This window comes from Aythya marila (assembly GCF_965140915.1).
Source record: "Aythya marila genome assembly, chromosome: 2".
NCBI classification, from domain to species: Eukaryota; Metazoa; Chordata; class Aves; order Anseriformes; family Anatidae; genus Aythya; species Aythya marila.
Window position 1 is genome coordinate 112,648,428 of NC_139043.1, and position 23,381 is coordinate 112,671,808.

A 23,381-nucleotide genomic window follows, 5' to 3' on the forward strand; every position below is an offset into this window, starting at 1 on the left:
ATAGGCAAGCGTGCAGTGTTATTACCCTTACATATCTGGAAATTACCTATGACAACAATTACCTGGTTGATTCAAAGTAGGTTTTTCCCCATCTCCTTCCATTATTTATTTATTTTTTCCTCAGGCCTCTCTATCCAGTCCAGGTGTCTGCACTTCAAATCATTTCCCTACCACTGGCCCCAAATGGCCCTGTTACCTCAGAGAAAATCTGCCTCACCCAAACCAGGCATACCTGGGGATACCCAGGGTGGGCTGGAGGCTGCAGGGCTGGTGTTGTGCCCGCTGCACTCCAGCCCACCCTGCTGATGTCGAAGCATGGAGCAAGAGCTCCACAGCCCCGGCTCAGCACCACCCAGAGCAGCGGTGGTGCCAAGGAGAGATGGCTCATCCTTTTACTACCTGCATATGACTGCGTGATTAGTCTCCTGTTATGGGCAGGACACTGAGATCTTGAAGTTCTGATGTGTCTTGAAGTCACTGAAGGTCTTAGGTCTTGAGTTTTTTAGTGTAGCAAGTGTCAAAATGAAATAGGCCCAGTGTGTTTGTTGTAACTCCTTGTGGTGCGCATTTACAAAATGATAATTTTTTAAGGGACTGGAGCACCTCTCCTTTAAGGAGAGGCTGAGAGAGCTGGGAAAACTCAGCCTGGAGAACAGGAGGCTCGGGGGAATCTCATCGAGGTTTGTGAATAACTGAAGGGATGGTGACAAGAGGATGGAGCCAGGCTCTGTTCAGAGGTGGCCAGTGCCAGGGCAAGAGGCCATGGGCACAAATTGGCACACAGGAGAGGAAGCTCGCTCTGAACACCAGGAAGCACTTTATGTGTGGGTGATGGAGCACGGGCACAGGTTGCCCAGACAGGCTGTGGATCTTCTTGATCTTTTTGATGATCACTTTGGAGATCTTCCAAAGCTGCCTGGACATGGGCCTGGGCCACCTGCTTGGGGTGGCCCTGCTTGGGCGGGGTGGTGGAGCAGGTGACTTCCAGAGGTCTCCTCCAACCTCATTCTGTGATGCTGTGACTTTTTCTGAATTAGGAAGCTTGCAGTGATGCTATATTAACTACTAATTAAGCACAAGTGTAATCCACAATTTTCTTGAAATAGTGGTAGGCAGCAGAAGTTTATCTCAAGACTGATAAATCGGACAGCTGTTACTATCTAAAACAAAGTTCCATTAGCATTGGAGATGGCATTGTCTCAGATGTGGACAGCAATGGTCCAAACTGATTGTTGCTAGCATGATGGACCCTCTAGTACCATTGTCAAAGAAAAAAAAAGATAGGGAAATACTTGATGGCTAAAAAATATAGTCTCTTTTAATAAAGGTTATGAAAGGCCTTGATTTTCTGTTTTACCTGTTTGCATCCTCTTTCTTCACCTGGTATTCTAGTGATAGTGACACTGAGGATGTCTGTGGCAAATAACATAGGGCAATGGAAGCCATGAGGCATATCCTTGTGTTAGCGATTGCTAGCCAATGGACATGAGCCCACATTCCCCATCAGTGGATTAATTTCAGTGGAAGCTAAAGTGGTGATGGAGTGCTGAGCTGTAGAAACTAAGCTGTGATTATTCTTGCCATGTTCTCTCACAGATGTGTCCCCATGCATGGAGCTTTTCTACTCTTGGTGGAAATGACTGCTGGATGACTTTGAAAGACCCAGGAGAAAATCCTGGTAGGAGCTGAACACCTACAAACATCACACAGTGGCCTTAATACAACTGTCAAAGCAACCTACTAAAGAAACAGGTTATTTTTGCCTGTGATGAGCTAAATTAAACCAGATTTCTTTTAGGTGTCCCCAGTTATGTGAACACTTCAAGAACAGTAGTAGTATTCCCAGTTATTTCTACAAGTATTGGAAAATTTGTAACACATTTGGTAATGCAAATAAATTAATTGGAATCTCTCTAGGTTTTTCTCATTTGGCTAAAAGTTGTACATGCTATATTAAGGACAGTTAGAATGTATTCCAGTATCTTTGGGGCAGTGTTATCTATTATGAAAAATTATTGTTTTTAATATTAAGGAAATCTAAATATTGAGCAAATCTGAATATTACTCAGTTAGAAAGACTGACTGAAGACATCTGTGCATGTCTCAGGATAATTGTATATTTTCCACTATCTAATGCATTTTCTGTAACTTAAATATTTTTTACTGAAGCAAAATCAAGTATGACCCACTTTTGAGTAAGAAATAAAAAAGGAAAGGCAGTAGATTTGGCAACTCCAAGATGAAAGCATCTGCATGTTCAGTATCTTTCGGTTTGTGTCTGGCCTGCAGTAAAACTCGTAATCTTCTGTCAAGTGATTTTCATGGAAATTTCCATCACAGATTTGCTTCTGAAGGAAGATATCACCCTTTTCTGGACCCAGAATCTACAGTGATGATTATCTCCACTGAACATTTAAATATAAACAGCTTTGACAGTCATGTTATTAACTTGCCAAATCAAATATGTAACGGCAGCAGAAGGATAGCAATATTTCCTGTGCATTTTCTATTTACTCGTATGGTACCTACTGATGAGCAATAAAAGCAAATGTAAGAAGAATTGTATTTTGTCTTAGGTAAAACAACAGCATTAACAAAAATCAAAAAACACTACGTATTTTTACAGAAACTGCAACAAAGTATGTTCCAGCATATGTGAAATCTTGTCAGCCAGAATCAAATCAATGAATTTCCTTTGTCAGTTACTGTTTATCTTTAGCATCAAATAAAACACGAGGAAAATTGTAACACCTTGCCATTGGCTGAACTCCACTCTTGTCTGTTGTTGGGTTATTTTTGTTGTTACTTGGTTAAGAGTTAGATCTCAGTTATACCCAAGTTTAATTTCTAACACTGCATTAATAATACAATGTGATAAAATGTCACTAACTGCTGTACGATAATTAAGTACTAAAGCTATGAAAGAAAATCAATCAGGGACTAAAACTGTAGTTTTTCTGGTAAATCACACATGAATTTACAGTCTGACAATGTAAATATGAATAATGTATGGAAAACATTAAATCATGAAGGATAAAAGCAAAATGCTTTTTTTAAAGGGCATAAAAAAAAGCAAATAAGCCCTTAAGTGCTTGTCAATGATATGTGAAAATAAAAACGGTGTTGTCATCATTGACTTATGGAGAATGGAAGTCTCATGAAGACAGTGGTAAGACTGCATTAGAGTTTTCAGGAATTACTGTCAATAATTTTCCAGCACAAAATAGGTACCCTGCACATAGACCTGAGTGTGGTGGGTAAAGATGGAATGATCGCAAGGCTGGAAGCTTGTTCTTGCCTGAAGACCAGTGGTCACAACCAATTACATCAAACAAGGGCAGATAGAGTGCAGACTCAGCCAAGCTCTTTTACATGTGCGCATGTTTACAGCTGAGTAGTCATTACCTATGTGTATGTATTTGTTTAGATATTGCATACAGATAAATGTCTATGTCTGCATGATTAGTTACCTGCAAAAAAATATTAGTTAAGAAATATGAAAATCCAATAATGTATGAGGAGAAACTTAGCTATATTAACAAAAGCCAGAGTGTGTATCAGAAGATTTTATTGTGTGGTAAGTGTACATCAATATTTTAAATATTAAAAAGCACTATTTTATTAAAAGGTCTTTCTGTAAAAGGAAGTAAAGACAACAATTAGAAGTAGATAGCAATCATAAATATGGCAATAAAAATTACCAAATGAAGCCAAAGAAAATTCAAGCCTAGTAAAAGTAGGGAAAATGAAGGAAATCTAAAATATGAAAAAAAAAATAATAAAGTAAAACAGCAGTTAAGGCTTGGTGTTAGATTAACAGGATAGTGCTAATGATACAGAAAGTGTTCAATGGTTAACTATGGCACTTGGTAAGGAGTAGAATGATGTATTTATATCTGATCAGAATATTGTGTAATTTCCCAGTCTGTAATGACAAGGCAAGTGTTAAACCACATTTATTAGGAATAAATACGGTAAAAAGAGGGCACAGTTACCTTTCAGACAACAATCCTAGAAGATTTGGCTGAGGAGATTTCTGTCGTGCTGATAATTATTGTTAAGAATTCTGAGCATACAATGGAAATCCTCCAAAGTTGAACTCAAATGACACAGAATTACAGAATCACAGAATATTCTGTGTTGGAAGGGACCGACAAGGATCATGGCATCCAGCTCCTGTCTCCGCACAGGACCACCCAAAATCACCCAAAACTCGGGAGCCTGTGCCCAACTTGATGTGGTTGACCTCAATGGTTATAAAATGTAAAAGAAGAAGTTCAGTCAATAAAAATAAATGCCCTCTAACATAGTTCTAGAAATTGGTCTTGTCAGCTGAACTGAGGTTGTTCTTTGCTGAACTTACAAAAATAATTGATTTTGGTGACTATGCAGATGTAAGATACTTCTGTAGATTATTTAACTTGGTATTTCATGCCCGTCAAACTAAAATGAATTAGTATTGTATAATATTAATAAGGTGCATAGGAAATAAGAAATACTATATGATAGGTCTTACAAAGTAGTGTCAAAAACATACATACCTGATTTTGGATAGTATTTTTATGAATAATCTGGAGACAAATATAAAATCATCAAGTGACTGTTTGCAGAGTCAAAAGCACAGATGACAGTGGACAATGAAGAGTATAATCTGGTTTCCAGGCTAAATTGGACCCATTCAAAGAAATTGCATTCTAAAATAGCCAAGTGCATGCTCGTATACTCTATTTCTAGAAGAGTAAGTCAGGGCCAAACACAATGGAGCAGCAGGGTGGAGAAGCAGCATGCGCTTCCCTGGTAGCACTACTATCAATGAAAGCAGATAAGCTCTAATGGGGATAGCAGACAGAAAAAGTGGAAAATGATTATATTTATTGCATTAGATTCACTGCTCTAAGTGAAGGACAAGTGAATGAACCTCCGTTTAGTGCAACTTGCTTTTTTTTTTTTTTTTCTTAATAAAGAGATGGAACTAAACCTTTCGGCATAGCTGATGTTTATCTGAGTGCTGTGCACTTTTCACACAATTTGAAATAAATTACATCACTGTTCACGTAGGGCAAAGTTGGATATTTATTGATTCATATCAGACAGCTTTTTGTACTCAGACATAAAAATCCAATATTTGTAATTTTTTTGTTGTTTTTGAGGTCTTTGAGCATCATTAAAGTAAATATTCTGGAGAGGAGAGTGCTAGCTGCCGAGGGACAATGTTGTTCATTCATGAGATTTTAGGCTGGTTCCCTTAAGAAGTTAAACAATATCATCTTCTCTGTGTGTAGATAAATCTGTCTGTTTTCTCTCATTCCCTCAGGCCTGATGTCTTGTTTTTAGCAAATCTCAGAGCAGGCATTGAAAGGGATGATTAAGAAAACAGTGGAAAAACCCAAACATAACCTAAAATAGTCTGTCCCACAGAGGGTAGACTGCAGAGGAGACACTGTAAAATCCTGAGCAGGAGGAGAGGAGGACTGCAGCAAACCCTACATCAGTTTACCCCTCCTGCAGGCAGGGAGGATGTGTACAGTAAAGCTTCCATGAGAAATGAAAATGATCCTTACCACCAGAAAAAGGTCTGCCAAGAGAGCAGGGGGAGGTCCTAGGTCAGGCAGTGCTTGCCCTTTCTAGCACCTCCATGTGACCACAAAGCTGCCCTGATGAGACATGTGTCGCCTCCTATATCTCACTCAGATATGGTCACAGCTTAAGATGAGGATGCTCTAGTAGGCAATAGCTTGAAGATGCTGAGCTCTACCTGCTAGTGTGACAACAATAATGGCTACCAAAGCCATGATATTTGCAGCACATTGTCTCCTCTGAAGGTATATAAGCATAACTTTGACAGGGAAGAACTGGAAATATCAAAACCTCACCAGACTGCATGTTAAAACGCTACACATTTTTCTGTCTTGGGCTGTTAATGTAGCTTCACAGTCCCTTCTGTCAAGAATTACCATGCTTCAGATAGGACATGCCCATGGATCATCTGTGTAAAACTGCACTATGTACATGGGGACAATAGATGGGGATTGGATACATGGAGGCTGTTCCAGAACACCAGCTCTGCAACGAACTTCCCATTGTATAATGTGGACATGCATGTAGTGAACACTGCTCCTGAACCGCAGAACATTTTCCCACCCACACATAAATCATGGTCTTACAATTGAAAATACATGTTCAGGTACAACAATGGGTGTTTGTTGACTGGCCTAGAAGGAGCCCACTGAACTGCCTTTCCTCCTCATTTCCTGTCATAATAAAAAAATGCTAAAATTGTAGAGGATTTCCTCACTTGAGTTTCCTGTCATTTGTGCAAGTCAAAATGACACAAGTATTTTCCACTCCCAAAAGGGAGATAGTAGAAAATCCACATACGGAAGACAGCAGTGCTGTTGCCTTGAAATATGAGTTTCAGTTTCAGTGAGCTTTCTTACAGATGACTCTTCATCTATTTACCTACTTTTAATGAAGCTATTATATGAGAAAGTAATCTCCAACAGTGATATTATTCATCATAGCTTTCAAAAACATTAATGTCTTAACCTTTCCTGGGGTGAGTCATAAAATTAAGTAATTGAGTAAGATCAATTAGAGTAGACACATACTGCCAGATGACAGCATGTGTTGCCATGAATCTGCTTTTATAAAATAATTGTGTAATCTCTAATATGTGCAGGTATCTTGAAGTACTGTACAGTTTCCCCAGGGAAAACCCTTGTACAGATATTTTTAATTGCTAGCATTTTAGAAGAAAGACTAAAATATTTTATTAGTTTATGAAATTACTTAGTTTCCATGCTTCTTTCATGGAAAAGTGAAAATGAAAAACAAAACAAAACAAAACAAACAAACAAAAAAACAGTATCTGGAATTTATTTCTGATTATTGACATATAAAAAATAGCCTACTGAAAGCCAAATAACTTCAAAAGTCTCCATTAGTATTTTGAGTATTTCAGTTCCTTTTATCTGATCTTCTCTGTAGCTGTGGCTTCTACACATCATCACCAAACTTCCCACTTCAGCCACATGAACCTTCCTTCAGGTTTAATCTTTCTTTAGCCTGAAACTCTTGCTCTGCTCTGCTCATTTAATCTAACTGAGATTTGGGTCCAATACTTTTTCCTGGCAGTATCACACTTCCAGATCCAACTTTGTACATTGATTTTTATTTTTTTATTTTTTGTTGTTTCATTATAAGCTAGCAATCCATGCTGGCTTAGCTTCCAAGGTTGCTCCCTGATCTGTAACAGTCACTGCTTTCCCAATCAATTTGAAGAAGTCATTTATTATTTTTTTATTATTTTTTTTTTTCTTTCTCCATGATAGAACGTATGCTTGAGTGAACATTCAATTTTCAGTATTTCCACCACATTTTGCCCTAAGAAAATTCCCCTGAAAAGCAGGGGAACAGCAGGTCTGAGCCAGGGTTAGCTGAAGAGCCTAGACAGCATGCTGCATCAAGCCATGCTTTTGGAAAACAGGTTTGAGAGAAAGGAGGCCTCAGAGGCAGTATGAGCAGGAAGCAAATGGGAAGCAAGCTATTGCAAAGCCTTTTACATAATTTTAAAGGTGTGAAGCCACATAGACCACACTCTAATTAGAGACAACACATCTCTTTGCAGTTGGGTTCTGCAATCATCTTGGACCTGCCTGTAATTGCAAGAGGTGTGTTTGTGAGCCTCTCAGTTTTGACCATGGAAAACTTCTGGATTTTAACTTGTGTTACAGAATGCCCCATTTCAAAGCAAAGGGCAGTCTTAGCTCAGGAGTATGTGATGAATTTGGTGAAGTAGAGTAGGTGCAGATCTAACAGGTTACTGGAATTTCTGTTCCTCAATAAATGACTCTATTAGTTCTCTTTTTTCAACTTAGACTGGAACAGAAGTTGAAAATTGGAAATATCCTACTAACTGGCATCTTTTCAGGGAGAAAACAACTTTGTCTCGGGTCAGATGAAATGTTCAATTTTTAAAAAGCTTCTATTTTGACTTGTAAATATCATGCTTTCAGTGTATAATTTATGCTGTAATGGGAAACAGCTTTTCCAATTAAATGGCATTACTAAATGTAGAAACTGAAGCATGCTGTTTAGAAATGCTGGGAATGTTTGGACTTTACTTTAGTACAGGACACAAGAAGTGGAAGAAATAGAGATTACAGACTGTCCAAATAGAGATTATAGCTGTCCAATTGGGAGCTAGCACTGTCAGACTCAACCTAGCACACCTTTCCTTCCTCCGTTTTCCCTTTTTTTTTGAAGAGAAAAATTATAATTACCTATTCAGTCACAGTTCTTACCAGTGAGGATGGCTCTCTTATAGGTATTGTGCTATCTGGAAGCTGCTGAAGTGGGATTTTGACTTTGTTTCCTTGCCTTCCGTCTCTTTCCAAGAGACAAATAATGGAGACAAAATCATACTTGTACTAAATTCAGAGATTCCTGGTTTAATTCAAGTCAGAATTAACTATTTTATGCTTCAGATGAGAGTGCATCAACAGAATTTGAACAACATTTATATTATAAATATATTATATTGTATTATTATTATTATATTGTATTATTATTATTATATTATATTGTGTTGTTACTATTATATTGTTAATATAACAACAAGTCATATTCTATGTATTATCTCTGCATATCCACTTTATGCTGTCTAAGGAATATTTCATCAACTGCAGGGTGACTTTGCAGATTGCTTAAATCACTCATAGCCCAAACATCCTTGGAAAGGGCTGGTCCCAGCTCCTGCCCAGAGTCACTGCCCCTTTCTTCTCTTGGTACAGATTCTTCGGTCAAGTGGTAAGCTGGACCACTTTTTAAAAACAGGATTAATTTTTAGATCTCTTAGTTCATTACTCCTGCTGATTAAATGTCCATTTGAGAAACAGTGCCAGATTTATGGAGGTACAAAGAGGAGTGCAGCTAGGCAGCTGTGGAGGGTGGACTCACTTTCTTTTTTCCTTTTTTTTTTTTTTTTTTGGCAGGCAGGCCTAAGTTGGCTTGAATTACTTTGTGAATCTACTTCTTAAGTAGATATCCACATGGTGGCTCCTAAGATAAACAGAAACACCCTGTAGTTATTTTTATTTTTGATTTTGTTCAGCAGGAACTAGGGTTGAAAAAATTATTAAACTGGGTAAAACTCAAAGGTTTTACATGCTATTTGGACTGTTCCTAGCTTTCTCTGAACTCTCCAGGCACAGAAAATGAAAGGAACGTGGAACCTAAAGGAATCTTTTCCAATATAATTTTGCATCATGCCCTTTGTATGAAAAACCTCTCCCAAGTGTTTATCTTTCCCTATTCTCCTGCTCTTCAATTCTTTTTCCCAGCAGTGACATTTTATAGTCACAGAGTCTAAGCAGGGTACTTGAAATACTGTTAATTAGAACCTGAATATCAAAATGTTGATTTGAAAATATTACTTGTCATACATTTGTGTGTACAATAGGTTGTACAAAGTAGGTTTTTTTTTTTTTTTTTTTTTTTTTTTTTTTTTTTTAATTCTTTCTCCTCAGTCCTCCTGTGGTATGATAGATGAATTGCATCTACCTGACTGTTATGACTATTAAATTCTAGTAATCCTCAGATGGCCTTTCTGTGACTATTTGCAGTGTATTAAAATATGTTTTACAGTCAAAATCTGTACCACAACTCCAAAGACTGAGCTTATTGTTTGTTTGCTTGTTTTTTAATGATGAGGAAACGTTTATTTAGTCCTTTTGGTTTGTTTGGTCTATTTTATATATATATATATATTTTTTTGTAACGTGGTGAAAAGAAATTTGTTTCTGGAAAGACAGGCGAATCTAATTGTACAAAAGAGAGGAAATCTCAAATAGTTTATCCCCAGGAGTAACATCTGGCAAACAATAGAAAACTCTGCTATTATTGTCCCAAGGCTTTTATTATTATTGTATGATTGTGCAGTACGTAGCACTTTATTTATGTAACAAAATACCTAGGAAAAATACTCTTTGTTATGCAGAAGATTGTTGACTGCTAAGTGAGAATCTACTGTTTGGATAATTTTCATAGAATCATACAGACAAAAAATATCCCAATTTGGAAGGGACCCATAAGGATCATCAAGTCCAACTCATTTGGACTTCATTTTCTCCTTATGTCTCCAGAAGTAATTACTAAAATATATAGAAAATCAAAATTATAAAATATATTTGAATAAAAAAATAGTTTGACAAAAATGTGACTCCATTCTCTTGTCAGAGAATCGATGAGAAAATTTACTATTAAGATATCTTCTCCTCTGCATTAAGCACTTTGCCATTTGACTCAAAATATTAAATTTTAACTGAATAGCAAAACATTTATAAATTTAGCATCTCAAATCTTTTAACAACATAACTTGTGCAAGTTCCATGAAAATTTTCAGCTTTTCTGTGGACTTCAGTAGCAACAATCCATTTGCTAGAGATACCGTATCTGGTCTTAAATCAGAGTCAAAACTGACTACATTAAAAGCTACAGTATAACTCAGGGAAATTACTGCTTCTAAATTCTGCTCTTCTGCTTTTTGACACAGTGTGTCAAACTTAATTTTTGTCCTGTGGGTCTGGCACAAATCTGGGACCCTGTACACGCTGCACATTGCCTCCTTCCTGAAGAGAAAATGAGGCTGGAATATTATTTTTAAAATTCACGCTCACGAAGACGCATCTATAAAGCTGTTACCTCTCACACAGTGGGAAGCTGGCTTAATGATGGTGATTGCTGCAGGCTGGCTAATATTTGTACTTCTACTTTGTCTTGAAGCAACAAACAAACAAAAACACACACAAAGCCAAGCCAACCAACCAACCAACCACAAAAAAAAAAAAAAAAAAAAAAAAAAAAAACAGAAACAAAACCAAAACACTTTACTGCTTCCTCCCTGTCTCACCTCTATACTTACATCATTTGTGTCTATGTCTTATATCTATCTCCCATCTTGTCCCATCTTTTTATCTATAGACTCTCTGATGTGAAGACATGATTTTGCATGACAATTCACATGCCTTTGTGTGTGCATGCAAGAACCACGGGTGCTGGGGTGCTGGCCTCTGCCCCAGCTTTTGCAGGGATCAACACCTCAGCTGGATGAGCCCCAGCTCCCATCCCAGTTGCCTGATTGGACTTGCTTGCTAAATCGCCTGATTTACTTTATCTGAAGTACCCTTAAGTATATCATTTCTCACATATGGCATGCTAGGGTCTAGTTCAATGTATTTTTTTTTTTCAAACTACACTGAAAAGTTTCTGGTCATGTTATTTAGTATTTTGCTATATAGCATAATATACAAATGAGATCTTTATGGTATACGGAAAATACTGTTTATTTCCAACGCATAGCAAGGAAAAATATATTCTTTTTCCTTTAATATTAGAAGATCTTGATGTGAATTTATCTTAGGCATAAGACATTGATATAAAATATCTGAGGTATAACCACAGCTTGCCTCATGCCCACATGGCACATACCTCTCACCACCTTCATTTCCAAGCTGTGTACTACCCTTATTCACCGGCATACATGTTGATATGGGGCCATATTAAGTGTAGGGTTTTGCACATGACTAAGTGCCACAGGGACACTTACATGTAGAGTGCAAAAAGGGAATTGATTTGTGGAAATTAGTTCAAATGGTACCTAAACATGAAGAATCTGTTCTTTAGTTCATCCTTGTTAACATCAATAACTCTCAGTTTCATCAAATAGGAGCTATATCCCCAGGAATTCCCCTGGCTAAGGGCCCTTCAAAATCTGGAACATTTTTCAATTACAGTTCAGAGAATCTTATAGCAAGGGAGACTTACTAAAGATAAAAGTGTCTAAGAGCATTCCTTCAAAGGAAGCTCTGAGAGCTTTCCTTCAAAGAGAAGGAAAGAGTGTGAAGAGTGTGTGTGTCTGGGGAGAGCATCCTCTTCACTAACTTGTAAGAGCAAAGTGAGGAGCATTATATCTGTCCCTCAGTGCTGTCGTGAGTGGAGCCACCATCCCCAGTGCTGGGTTTGGACCTGCTCGCTTTCCTTCCTGTCCTCTTTTCATCTGCCTCTCTCCTTTGATAATGTGCAAACCTTATGTTTATATTAAAAAGTTAAATTAATTCTTATCGAGTCTTTTTTAGACTTACATCTGTTAACAAAAAGGGGCTCTTAGTTTAAAATCTCTGCAATACTGCAGAGATTGCTGTTAATCCTGGCTGAGACAGGGAGTGGTAGATGCCTTCCCCTGGGAACAAAGAGGAGGTTCTAGAGAGCCATTACCTTGGAAATCCAACCCCAGATCAGGACTATCAAGTGCTACCAGCTCTTCCTTTATCTCTCTAGGTGATGGGAGTTGCTCACAGAAAGATCTGGTATCATCATGCCTGGAAGGAGAATTGCATTATCACACATTCCCATCCCATGCCCAAGAAAGGTGTTGTGATCCTTGAGCTGGGACAGGAGAGTGCCCAATTGATTCAGAAGTGCTGGAGATTGACTGTCTAACATCATCTGCTCTTCTTTATAACTCTCCCTCAGGTAAGGCAGGGTAAACCTTTCTTATTAACCACTGTAGCTGAAGATCTGACCTTCTTTAGCCTGCACATGTGAGCGTCAGAAGGTTGCCTGGGTGCAAGCTGGGAGCAGTGTTACAGACACCACAGGGCTGGAACATACTTGAGGCTGTGCCACTGTTCTTACTGCCTTGCTGTGTAAAATCTTCCTTCAGAACAGAAAAAACAAACGAACAAACAAACAAACAAACAAACAAAAAACCACAAATGTGTGTGAAATACCACTTCTATAGCTCTGCAGAAGTCTGAACTGGGCAAAAACTCAAATTTGGCCTTTAAGTTTGCTGGGAGTTGGGAGTCCATGATGCAAACATTCAAGGGTATGGTTAAACCCGTAACAAACTTATAGGAACATAGACCTGTTCTGTATTTGAAAAATGACAAATGAGAGCATTGGACTCAGCTACAGATTGCAGCATTTGCAATTCTATATTCTTTGTTCTCTATGTTAAACCTACATGATAACACAAGTATCCTTTTATTAACAGGCAAAACAAAACAAAACAAACAAACAAACAAAAAGCACTAAACCCAAACCTAACCCAAAACAAAATAAGCCTTTAAACCTTTAAAAAAATCTTCCTCAGCAGCAACTCAGTGCAGCAGAAAGTTCCTAATGTCTGGCTTTGTCATCTGCACAAAGGAATCAAAGAAATTCCAAGCTCAGAATGCTTCTAGCTCAAGGGAGTCAAAACACACTCCTGTCAGAAGCAAAACACCACAGAAGAGTAGAGGCTATACACTTCTAAGTCCAAGTTTTTTTTTTTTTTCAATTGAAACAGTGGATATTTTTTTCTGTTTTAGTGATTGTGATTGTTTTGTTATTGCCAGGCTTTGGAATGATATATGTAATTAGAGATGATATATTATATTCTTTCTAATGTACCTTCTGCCTTGTAAATAAAGATAATGTTATTTGAATCCTCTTTGAGTAGACTATTTTTAGCACCAGATCTGGGATACAACACCCTGAGCTACTGTGTCCATTGAGGATGGGGTTGTTTATCCTTTGGTAGCAGAGCAGACAAGTCAGAGGCCGAATCAATGGTTCTAAGCCCTGGGAAAACATAAAACTTTTATTACCATAACACAGACCGTGAGACTGAAGAAAGACACTGAGATGTTCAAAAATTTAAAATAGCTTTTAATATCAAATTATTTGTGATCAGGATTGGGACTTCTTCTGATCCACTTCAATCTACAAGATGTAATCCATGCACTGTTCTGAAGTAACAGATTAAGTGGAATGGGGGAAAAGCACCAGTGTTTCAAAGTGTCCGTCTGGAGGTCATATTTTATCTCTGGAAACATTACTTTTGAATATCACTGTGGAATTTACAGATGTGGACAAGCCATAAATATTTGGAGAATGTTGGCCTTCCACTTGTTCTAGTATCTGTCAAAGCCAAAATATTTTTTTCTGCAGCACCGAGTAGCTTTTGGGTAACATTCCCAGGATTCAAGCCTGGAAAACAGTGAGTAATCTGGCCTATTACATTTTTTTTTTTTTTTTACTGCCTACATAGAATCATTGAATTAAAAACTAATTTTTCATCCACAGAGGAAGTAGCTGACCCAACTGGTGTAGATAGATAAGTTAACACAAATTTCCAAATTACTGAATCTGTTAGGGAAGACAATTAGATATTCTTTTTCCAAGTTTTATTTATTTATTTATTTTTCAATCAGGATGCACTCATTCCGTAGTATCAACTACAGAAATAACCACATCCTCTTTTTATTTTTTTTTAAAGGATCTTACACTTTAATGAGGCTTGGGTTCTTACGACTTTGTAAATCATGCGTATGAAAACACGATGTGCAGTCTCCCTCTGAACTTAAGTGATACAAGATCTCTCTGGCATTTGTGATTAGGAAGGAACAATCTTGTGCTATAAATCTTCCATCAGGACTGGCTCTGTCTCTTGTACCTGCTTCACTTTATAGCAACTTTCTACCTCTTGGCAGGCCTGTCAAGTGCACAGAAACCAGCAAGTGATTTCCAAACCTGAGTACTGAAATCATAATCTATTATAGTCTGCTCAGCATTGCTTTCCAAACACCATAGGGCTTTTTCTGTGGTCTTGACAAGTCCCTGACAGCACGTTAAAACCTAACCCTACTATTGCGATTACTCGTTCTTAATTATCACTGCTCAGCACTGTTGCCTCCCTTCCATGCCATGTCCTTATGCAGGTTACAAATTCAAAACCACAGAATTGTAGAATACCCTGAGGTGGAAGGGACCCACAAGGATCATTGAGTCCAACTCCTGGCTCCACACAGCACCACCCAAAACCAGACCCTGTGTCTGAGAGCATTGCCCAAATGATTCTTGAACTCTGGCAGGCTCAGTGCTGTGACCCCTGCCCTGGGGAGCCTGTCCCAGTGCCTGACCACCCTCTGGGTGCAGACCCTTTCCCTAACCACCAGCCTGACCCTCCCCTGTCACAGTTTATTTGGGCTGAAATCAGCAGAACTTTGTACAGGACCACGGGCAAAATGCCCACTCAATGTTCGCTTCGTGCGTTCAGCCGAGCAGCGACAGGCCCGCTAGCCAAACCCCAAACAACTCTTTACGCCTTAACTAGTCTTTTATTTATTTATTTATTTATTTATTTGGCGTGAGGGGCGGGTCCTTTTTATTTATTTATGTACGCATTTATTTATTTGGCGTGAAGGAGGGGCTCGTGCCTTTATTTATTTATTTATTTACGCCGGTGCGCGGGGGCTGCCCCCTCACGCCGCCCAACGGTTGGCAGCGACGGTTGGTACCGGCCCCCCACCCCCCCCACCCCCCCCACCCCGGAGCACACCAATCCCCCGCGCATGCGCAGCACCCCCCGCCCCCTCCCCTCCGCTCCCCCGGCCCGCCCCGGCCCCGCCCCTCCGGGCCAATCACATGAGCGGGCGCGGGGGCCGCCGGGAGCGGGCGCTACCTGAGGGGCGCGACATGGCGGCGGCGGCGGCGCTGGGCGCCTGCTGCTGAGCCCCCAGCGGGCCGACAGCGACAACGACAACGACAGCGACGAGGGAGAGGACAACGAGGAGGACGAGGAGAAGCCAGCGGGGCCTGGGGGAGGGAGGTGGCGGGGCTGGGTGTCGCCGCGGCGCTCGGCGGCGATGGCCCAGTGCGTGCAGTCGGTGCAGGAGTTCCTCCAGGACTCGTTCGTGCCCTTGGTGGCCGCGCTGTGCAGCGAGGAGGCGGAGCGCCTGGCCCGCAGGAACAACCTGGGCTTCGCCGAGCTGCTCAAGCCCTTCTGCCGCCTCACCTCCGAAGGTCGGTACCCGTGGGGGGGGGGGGTGGGGAAGGCGGGGCCGCTCCCTGCAGGCCGGGGGGAGGCGAGGACGCAACCCCCTGCCCCCTTTTCCCCTTTTCTTCATCCTTTTTTTCCCCTTCCCTGGGTTTGCCCCGGCTGCCTGCGGCTGTTCCCTTCTGCTCCGTGGGGTTCGGGAAGTTGGGCTTCTCCCCGAGGCGCCGTGAAGCAGGAGGTCAGGGAGGAAGGAGGGTGTGTGTAAAGCCAGCTCTCCCCGGCTGGGGTCTGCCTGGTGCCTGTACCTGGAGCTCCTGCTTTAGCTTCTCTCGGGGTAAGGCTGTTTGTAAGCTGTCTAGATATTGAAAGTCACACAGCTGAAATGACAGCTAACGTCACGAAACCCTGCCTCCTTTCGTCTGTCCTGTTGAGTATACATCTCTTTTTTTTCTCAGTGCTTCTATGAGCAAGACTTGCCACAATGAGGGGGAGCACTGAACTGATTACATAGCATAGATAAAAAAAAATAACCATGGAAAACAGTAAAACTGGGAATTGACCACTGGAAAAATGATTGGGGTCTTTTACTGTAGCACCTAAAATGTTGCAGGTAATAACTTGAAGCCGTGCTTTTCAATTCACTGCTTGTCAGAACAGAGCTGCAGGTCTGCTCATCAGCATAGTGATGCAGTGGCATTTGTCAAATTTGGTTTCTGGCAGACACTTGGCTCAGAAGGACTTCTTTCTTGTGTTGAGAAAGCAGTGTAAGAAACTGAAACTTGTACTGTCACTTGAGCTAAATATTCTGCATTGTTGAGTGAGTGGCAACAACTTGAAAGCTAGTGTGTGTGAAAATCTACCTTAATTTGCGGCGATCCTTCAAAATGTATAAAAATGCGTTTAGCAGTGACTTCTCTATAGCTATTTTTCCTTGTCTGGTAACTCTCACGAATCATGTGAGACTGCAGAACAGATATAAATATTAAATGCAGAAGTTTCAGTCCTTGGAGTTCTGAAACTGCTGATATGTCTTAAACATCATCTTAGGTTCTTTGGCAGAAGGCAGTGCATCTAGAAAACTAACCAGGCAGGCTATTCAAAATGAAGCATCAGTTCTGATGAAGAATGCTTAGTTTTGTTGTTCCTCAATAATAAAGTCTTGTCTGACTGTTGTAACAATTAAGGAGCTGTCAAACCTGAATCTTTCTTGGTGTTTCCTGTGTAAATGCAGAGCTCTGTGCCGTAGTGTGTCAGTATTTATAAATCAAGCTATTCCTTCATCCTGTTTTGAAAGTTTTACTCTTTAAAGGAGTTGGTTACAGCTAAAGTTTAGACTCCGTCCCTCAGTACACCCAAGGACATTGATTTTTGTTACTTGAGAGACTGATACTGACTGGATTTTAGTATTCTTCTGATAAATGGCAGGAAAGCTCTGCCACTTAATGATCTCATCATGATTTCTGATGTTTCTGTGATAGGTATTCTGTAAGTTCTGTAGTGTAACTGTATAAATAAACATGCCTGTGGACTGCATCCAAATCCCCACGATACTGTTTTCATTTCCTAATTTCACACCTGTGGCTGTCATGAGGAATCTTTGAGAAGGGGCATCCTTGCTGGTCTTTCCAGGCTGCCTAACTGACAGTCTGAACTGCCCTTTTCAAAACCTGGCCCAGGTTTGGAGAACTGAGAAGTTGAAGCTCAGCACGGTGGGTGTGTGGCTACCCTGCTCGGGGTGTTCTGATTCAGCACACTGAGCTTGACTGCAGCTCTTCACTCCAAGCGTGACTTCCTCTGCTAGCTTCATGGAAAATGCATTCCTGTGTGCTGTAAGTAACTTCTTGCAACGAGAGCCAGTGTGTGTGAGGGTAAGCAAAGTGGTAGTAGTCATTTTCTTGAGGCAGAAGACTCATTAAGTGCAATAAAGTTTCTGTGAAGTTAGTGTAGCAGTGAACAATTCCCGTAGCTCTGGAATACCAGGAGCTCTGTGACAGGGAAACCCGTCTGTGGCAGTTTGTACATGGTGTTGCATTAACAGTCACAGCATAGTGGCACTGTTAACTGAATCCCATGCACCAGACTCTGGAAACTGTACATTTTTTGTGAGATAATAAATTTGGCTAGACTTAGCATTACATTTTTTTCTGTGGTCACATTTTTATGCCCAATAAAAGGAGTGGCATTATTAACGATCTGATCATTCTACAACAGAACGTGTGTGCGCACACCTTTCTCCAAAACTGTGTCTTACGGTTCATGATTGTTTTGATGTCTTCAGACTTAGCACCAGTTTCCTTAATGGAGAAGAAAACTGGAGACCAGATTACATCTAACTTCGGGGAGAACCCCACAAACATGATGTAGGTGCAGGGGGCCTCTGCACTAAGTACTAATCAGAGCTAATCTATTGATCGACTTCTGTCTCTGAATGACTTGCTAATGTTGACATAGCCAAAAATACCTTTACAGTCTAAGGTTGTGATGTTAAGAAGTCCTCACTGCACTTTCAGAATTCTCCAGTGTAGCTATCAGAGTTTTGACTTTGATAATTAAGTCACTTACTGTTATTGAAGGAGAAATCAAGACAACTTTATTCTCCCAGTGAAGTTTTGACTTCACAGGAAAACAAAAACAAGGCCCCCAAACGTCTTTCGTCATGGTCTTTAACTACTGTGTTTGTTACTAACATTTGCTGGCTAATTTAAGTTACCTATACAATATATGTTTTCTTTAACATTGCATCCCATTCCTTTGATATAATTTAAAAATACTATCTGAACTAGTGCTGCTATGGTAGGAGAATTTGAGTATGCTTCAACTAGCATGTGTCACTTTGAGATAGCTTTTATTACACTTTGTTTATTTGAGTTTAGTTTGTTAGGAATTCACTGTTCATAAGCGTCTTAGTCAGAGTTTGAATATCCTCATCTTCTTATTGGGAGGATGTTCTGGTACGCACCACTTCTGCTTTGGGGAAAATACTTTTTTTTTTTTTTTTTTTTACTTAAAAAAAAAAAAGGCTGAAATTTTGTGGTTCCAAATATGTCCTTTGTGTCAGCCCTTAGGATTGCATCTATGCCAAAAATGTCATCTACATCCTGGATGGAAACGTGCATGTTTTTATTATTATGGCTATTATATTTTAGGAGAGACAGCGAGGATGAGTTTTGTTATAGCTGCAATGGGAAAACAAATTGTTCTCTAAGTTGGTTGTCCCTGCGACTTCCTCTTGCATTTGATCTTTTCAGTAATTCTGTAGCTGTAGGGTTAGTAATTTAAGGGTTGAAAATTCACCTCATCTGATGAGTTGGGGGAAGGGGGGGGAATGAACCCTACAGTTCTACAACTGGAACTCTGTATTTACGAGTCATTTAAAGCTCAAATTATTGCTTCTGGTAAAATTATCTGTAAGATACAAAAGAGTGATTCTTTCCCTAAAAGTGATTGGGCTATGAAGAGCTAGACCTTTTAACTTTTACACTTATCTGTAGTGGTCCACCCTTCTGTTTATTTACTTATGATGAATAACTTTTTGCTTTTCAGAAGACTGAGAAGTTGCTGAACTTTCTCCTACCCTACCCCCTCATCATGTCCCTCCCTTTCTTTCCTCCCCAGCTCTTAGGCTGTGGTCTTGGGACTGTTTCATTCTCAGTGTTTTCTTTTTGATGGCTTTCTTGGAGGAGTTGGTAGAGAGGGAAATCATTTTTGGGGATAAATATCCCAAGTCAGCATAAACCACTGTGCGCTAATAACATAAGGTTGGTATCATCATTTTAAAGGCTCATCTTAATATTGCATCTGTTGCTTTTTTTGAGTATTGTATGTATTGGTGTCTACTTTCTGTAAATAAGCAACCTTTGTGCCAACTTAAACACTTGTCAGCTATTTGTAGTTCTGTCATAAACATGATCTCCATATGGTATGAACCGCATTGTCAGGATTTTGTTTTTGAGGCTGCCTGCAATAATCCAGGTATACTTACGCGTAATTCTGAAATCAGTGTTTTGTGTTCATAAGATTTCTTTCTGTTTTCAAACAAGGATTTAAAAGTGATTCAGACATGCAGGTGTTATTAACGTCGACTTTTTTGGTTAATCAGCTAAAAATAGCTTATCACTTGAGAAATATAGCTTTCAGTAATGTTCTGTTAAATCAGTTGCGTGGTGTCTTTTGGAGAACAGGTGAATTTAAAAACCATTTCTTCAAGTTAAGGTGATCACACTTTAGTGTTAAAAATGAAAGGGTACATTTGTTAGGATGAACAATTAGTTCATCCTAAAAAAAAAAGTTGAGTTTCCTAAATGCTGTTATTGTGTGCTAGATTTTTCTGTCAATCTTAGGAATGTGAAAGATAATGTGCCTTCCATGTGGAGTTCCTATGGGCTTTCAGTAGAAGTTCAGCATATTTCTCAAGGAAGAGGGTGTGCAGCAGTGTAGGCTACAGATCTTATGGGTACCTTCTTACTTAGAGTGGGTATTTTTTCTAAACTAAGATCCTGCTTATATTTTCACGTGTCTACCTAGGTGAGCTTAATGCTGAACATGAAATAACCCTCCCCCCCTCTTTTTTGATACTCTAATATTATGGACTGAAATATAAAATTAATGGATGGGGTTTAATGAAGTACATAACCTTTAAAGAAGGAAGTCTGGAGAAATAGTAATTATGGTAACTATTTTAACTCTGTTATACTTCTCAACAAAGCCTCTTTTTTTTTTTTTTTTTTTAGTTCACATGAGAGATCCCAATAATCAGCTTCATATAATTAAAAATTTGAAGATTGCTGTCAACAACATTATTACTCACCCACCTCAGCCCGCTGCCATTCGAAAGCTTCTGAATGAAGTGGTATCCGTCAGTCAGCCTGCTGAAGGACTGGTAGCTAACGTGATCACCGCTGGGGATTATGATCTCAACATTAGCGGTATGTAACTGTATTTTCCTGTAATTTAAGCTGGAATTTACTGTAAGGTTCCTAACCTTGATATCAAGTTTGTGACATGTATTGAAGTTGATCTGAGGGTTGATTGGTTTTGAGTCGTTGTTGTACTGAAACTTAAATTAGTAAATATTCTTCTAGCATTTTATAAAAAACAAAACTAATGCAACTATAACTCATAACTTTAAATTTGTTCCCCAGTGTTGTGGTTCTTGCGAACTTCTGTTAAAGCATCATATTATTTTAAAATTGAAAATACTCTTTCTTTGGTTTTATGATTACCTTATCAGATTAGAGGTTTTCCTATGTCATAATTGAGACACTAACTTGGTACCCTTGCTTGGATAAATACGAGTACTGTTGGTACTAAAGTATGGGTTTACTTTAAAGTTAGTCCTCCTGTCTTGTGTTTGTCTCTTTTTGCTTAATGCATAGAGTTCATAAAGTCACTGTAAACACTTGAAGGATAAGGAGATCTTTGGGAACAATGTGCAAGTCTCTTATTTTTTTTTTTTTTGCCATGAAACTCAGTGCTTCATATTTTACTGTCACAGTGACTAGAACCTTCTAACAATGACTTCTTTCCAATCTCTAGAGTAAAGACACTGAATAATGCTAATTGAGAACTGATCTTGAGAGCTGAGAAGATTAAACTCCTCCCAATTAAGACCCTAATCTATTAAAGCCTTTGAGTACATACTTAATTCAAACCATGTATGCATTGCCCTATTTAAACACGAGTAATTTATTTTACGTAGTTAGATGTGCAGTAGGGAATTTGGGTCTGTTATAGGGAAGGACAGGGTTTCTGTATACTTTCTATGAAAAATTCATGAGGATTAGTAGCTGATGTCATAGTATATTTTTTAACGTTGATATTGAAAAATGTGTAATTCTACATCTGCGATTTCTAGCTTGCAAGCTGCATCCTCAACTGGATGTGAAACATCAGTAGTAAAGGAAAAGATTTGACCCTGAAAACTCTAATTTTTGAGCTTCTGCTGCAAGCTGTAGCCTCTTTCAGTTTCTGTGCCCATTCTCATCTGAGAAACTGGTTTATTTGCTAGCTATTTTAATATGGAAACTTTTTTTTGGGTTGGAAAGTCTGTTTGAATTCTAGAGATTAAAGCCATTCTGCTTTCTTGGGGTCATCTAATAAAGTGAATGTTCTAAACTGAGGCCCTTAGAACTATTACAGAAGTGGGGGGAGGAAGAGAATGGGTAACAGTGACTTCCTCAAACCAGAGAAGCTGTGGATGTCCCATCCATGGAAGTGTTCAAGGCCAGGCTGGATGGGGCTTTGGGCAACCTGGTTTAGTGGGAGATGTCACTGCCCATGGCAGGGGTTTGGCACTGGGGGACCTTTAAGGTTCCTTCTGAAACCATAAGAAACTACTGTGTTCTTATGATTATTTGTAGTTTTGGAAGCAAATAGATCTCCTTTTGTTTTCCTTATTTGCTTCTGGAGCCTCAGATGTGATAATTCTCACATGACTGTGTTCTGTCTCAATGGTTAGGTTCTTATTTCTGTTCAAACTGGGTGTGTGCTTGGTTGACAGAGGAGGGAGTATAATCTATTTAATGTTGTGCACAAGGACAGAAGCACGTGATAATTTCTTAGTTCTGTGGTACACCTTCTTAAGATTTTAGCACAAAATACGAACACAGTGTCCTCGATCGTGAAATTTGAATCCCATTATACTGTAGGAGGATGTATGGAAGTCTCTATCTTGTCAGGTAGAGTTCTTCTACTTAGAAAAACTTTGAATGTTTCCTAAAAATTTTTTCTACCTTGTTAGAGCATTTTATTAAAAAATGATGGAAGCATTCTTTCCTGGCCTTAAAAACACACGTGTGTGTATATATATTTTTGCATGAAAATGTAAAATATACTGATCTCTTTAAATGCGCTGCTTTTTTTTGGTAAATTATTTTTTTAGGGTGGCAATACTGAAACATATTTCCTTGATCTTGAATGATGCAATATATTTGGGAGGAATATATAAAGAGAGGGCTTGAGAAAACTATGCATGGGTATTACCAACACTGGGATCACGATACTGCTCTTTTTCAGAGAAGTTCAGGGACTGCTGTAGTGAATGGTTTTAATTGGTTACAATCATTCTTTGTTACACTTGTTAATAGTTGCATTCATAATTCCATCATCTTCTTGTGCTGATGGACCTCTTTGATTACTGGAAGGGTACTTGCCTTCAGCCATGTATGCCTCTCCAGTGTAGTTGTGTGTGTGTGTGGGGGAAAGTGATCCTACTAAAGGACTTGCATTTTTCTTCCAAATAGCTTTCAGCTGGATCACTGCTGTGACTGTTTAGGGCATGACGCTAACTCTGGTGTACAGCAATACAGGAATATGACAGATACAAGGGATAATGTTGGAGCAATTGTTTTCAGCAGTGGACCTCTTCAGTTCAGTTGTAGTTCATTACTACAGGCTGAGAAATCTCACAAATTAGTGGCATACTCCAACTAGAAAAATAGGAATATATTTATATAGAATTCTAATTTTCTACTGCTTCATAGACTTACGTTATTCAGGCCTAGAATTTGGGTGGAATCAGAAATAAATACTGGGTTCTATTAAAGTACGTTGTGAAATGTGG

General features: G+C 39.3%; 1 protein-coding gene across 4 annotated transcripts in view; it reads left to right on the forward strand.

The window, feature by feature from the left end:
* Positions 1 to 15,573: 15,573 nt before the first annotated feature.
* Positions 15,574 to 23,381, forward strand: part of TRAPPC8 (trafficking protein particle complex subunit 8) — a 48,274-nt gene continuing 40,466 nt past the window's right edge. For all 4 annotated transcript variants that reach the window (XM_082753357.1, XM_082753358.1, XM_082753359.1 and 1 more), the window contains exons 1-2: positions 15,574 to 15,846; positions 20,551 to 20,745. In XM_082753357.1, the coding sequence (XP_082609483.1) occupies positions 15,690 to 15,846; positions 20,551 to 20,745 (352 nt within the window). In that variant the 5' untranslated portion in view covers positions 15,574 to 15,689. The remainder of the gene's footprint in view (positions 15,847 to 20,550; positions 20,746 to 23,381) is intronic.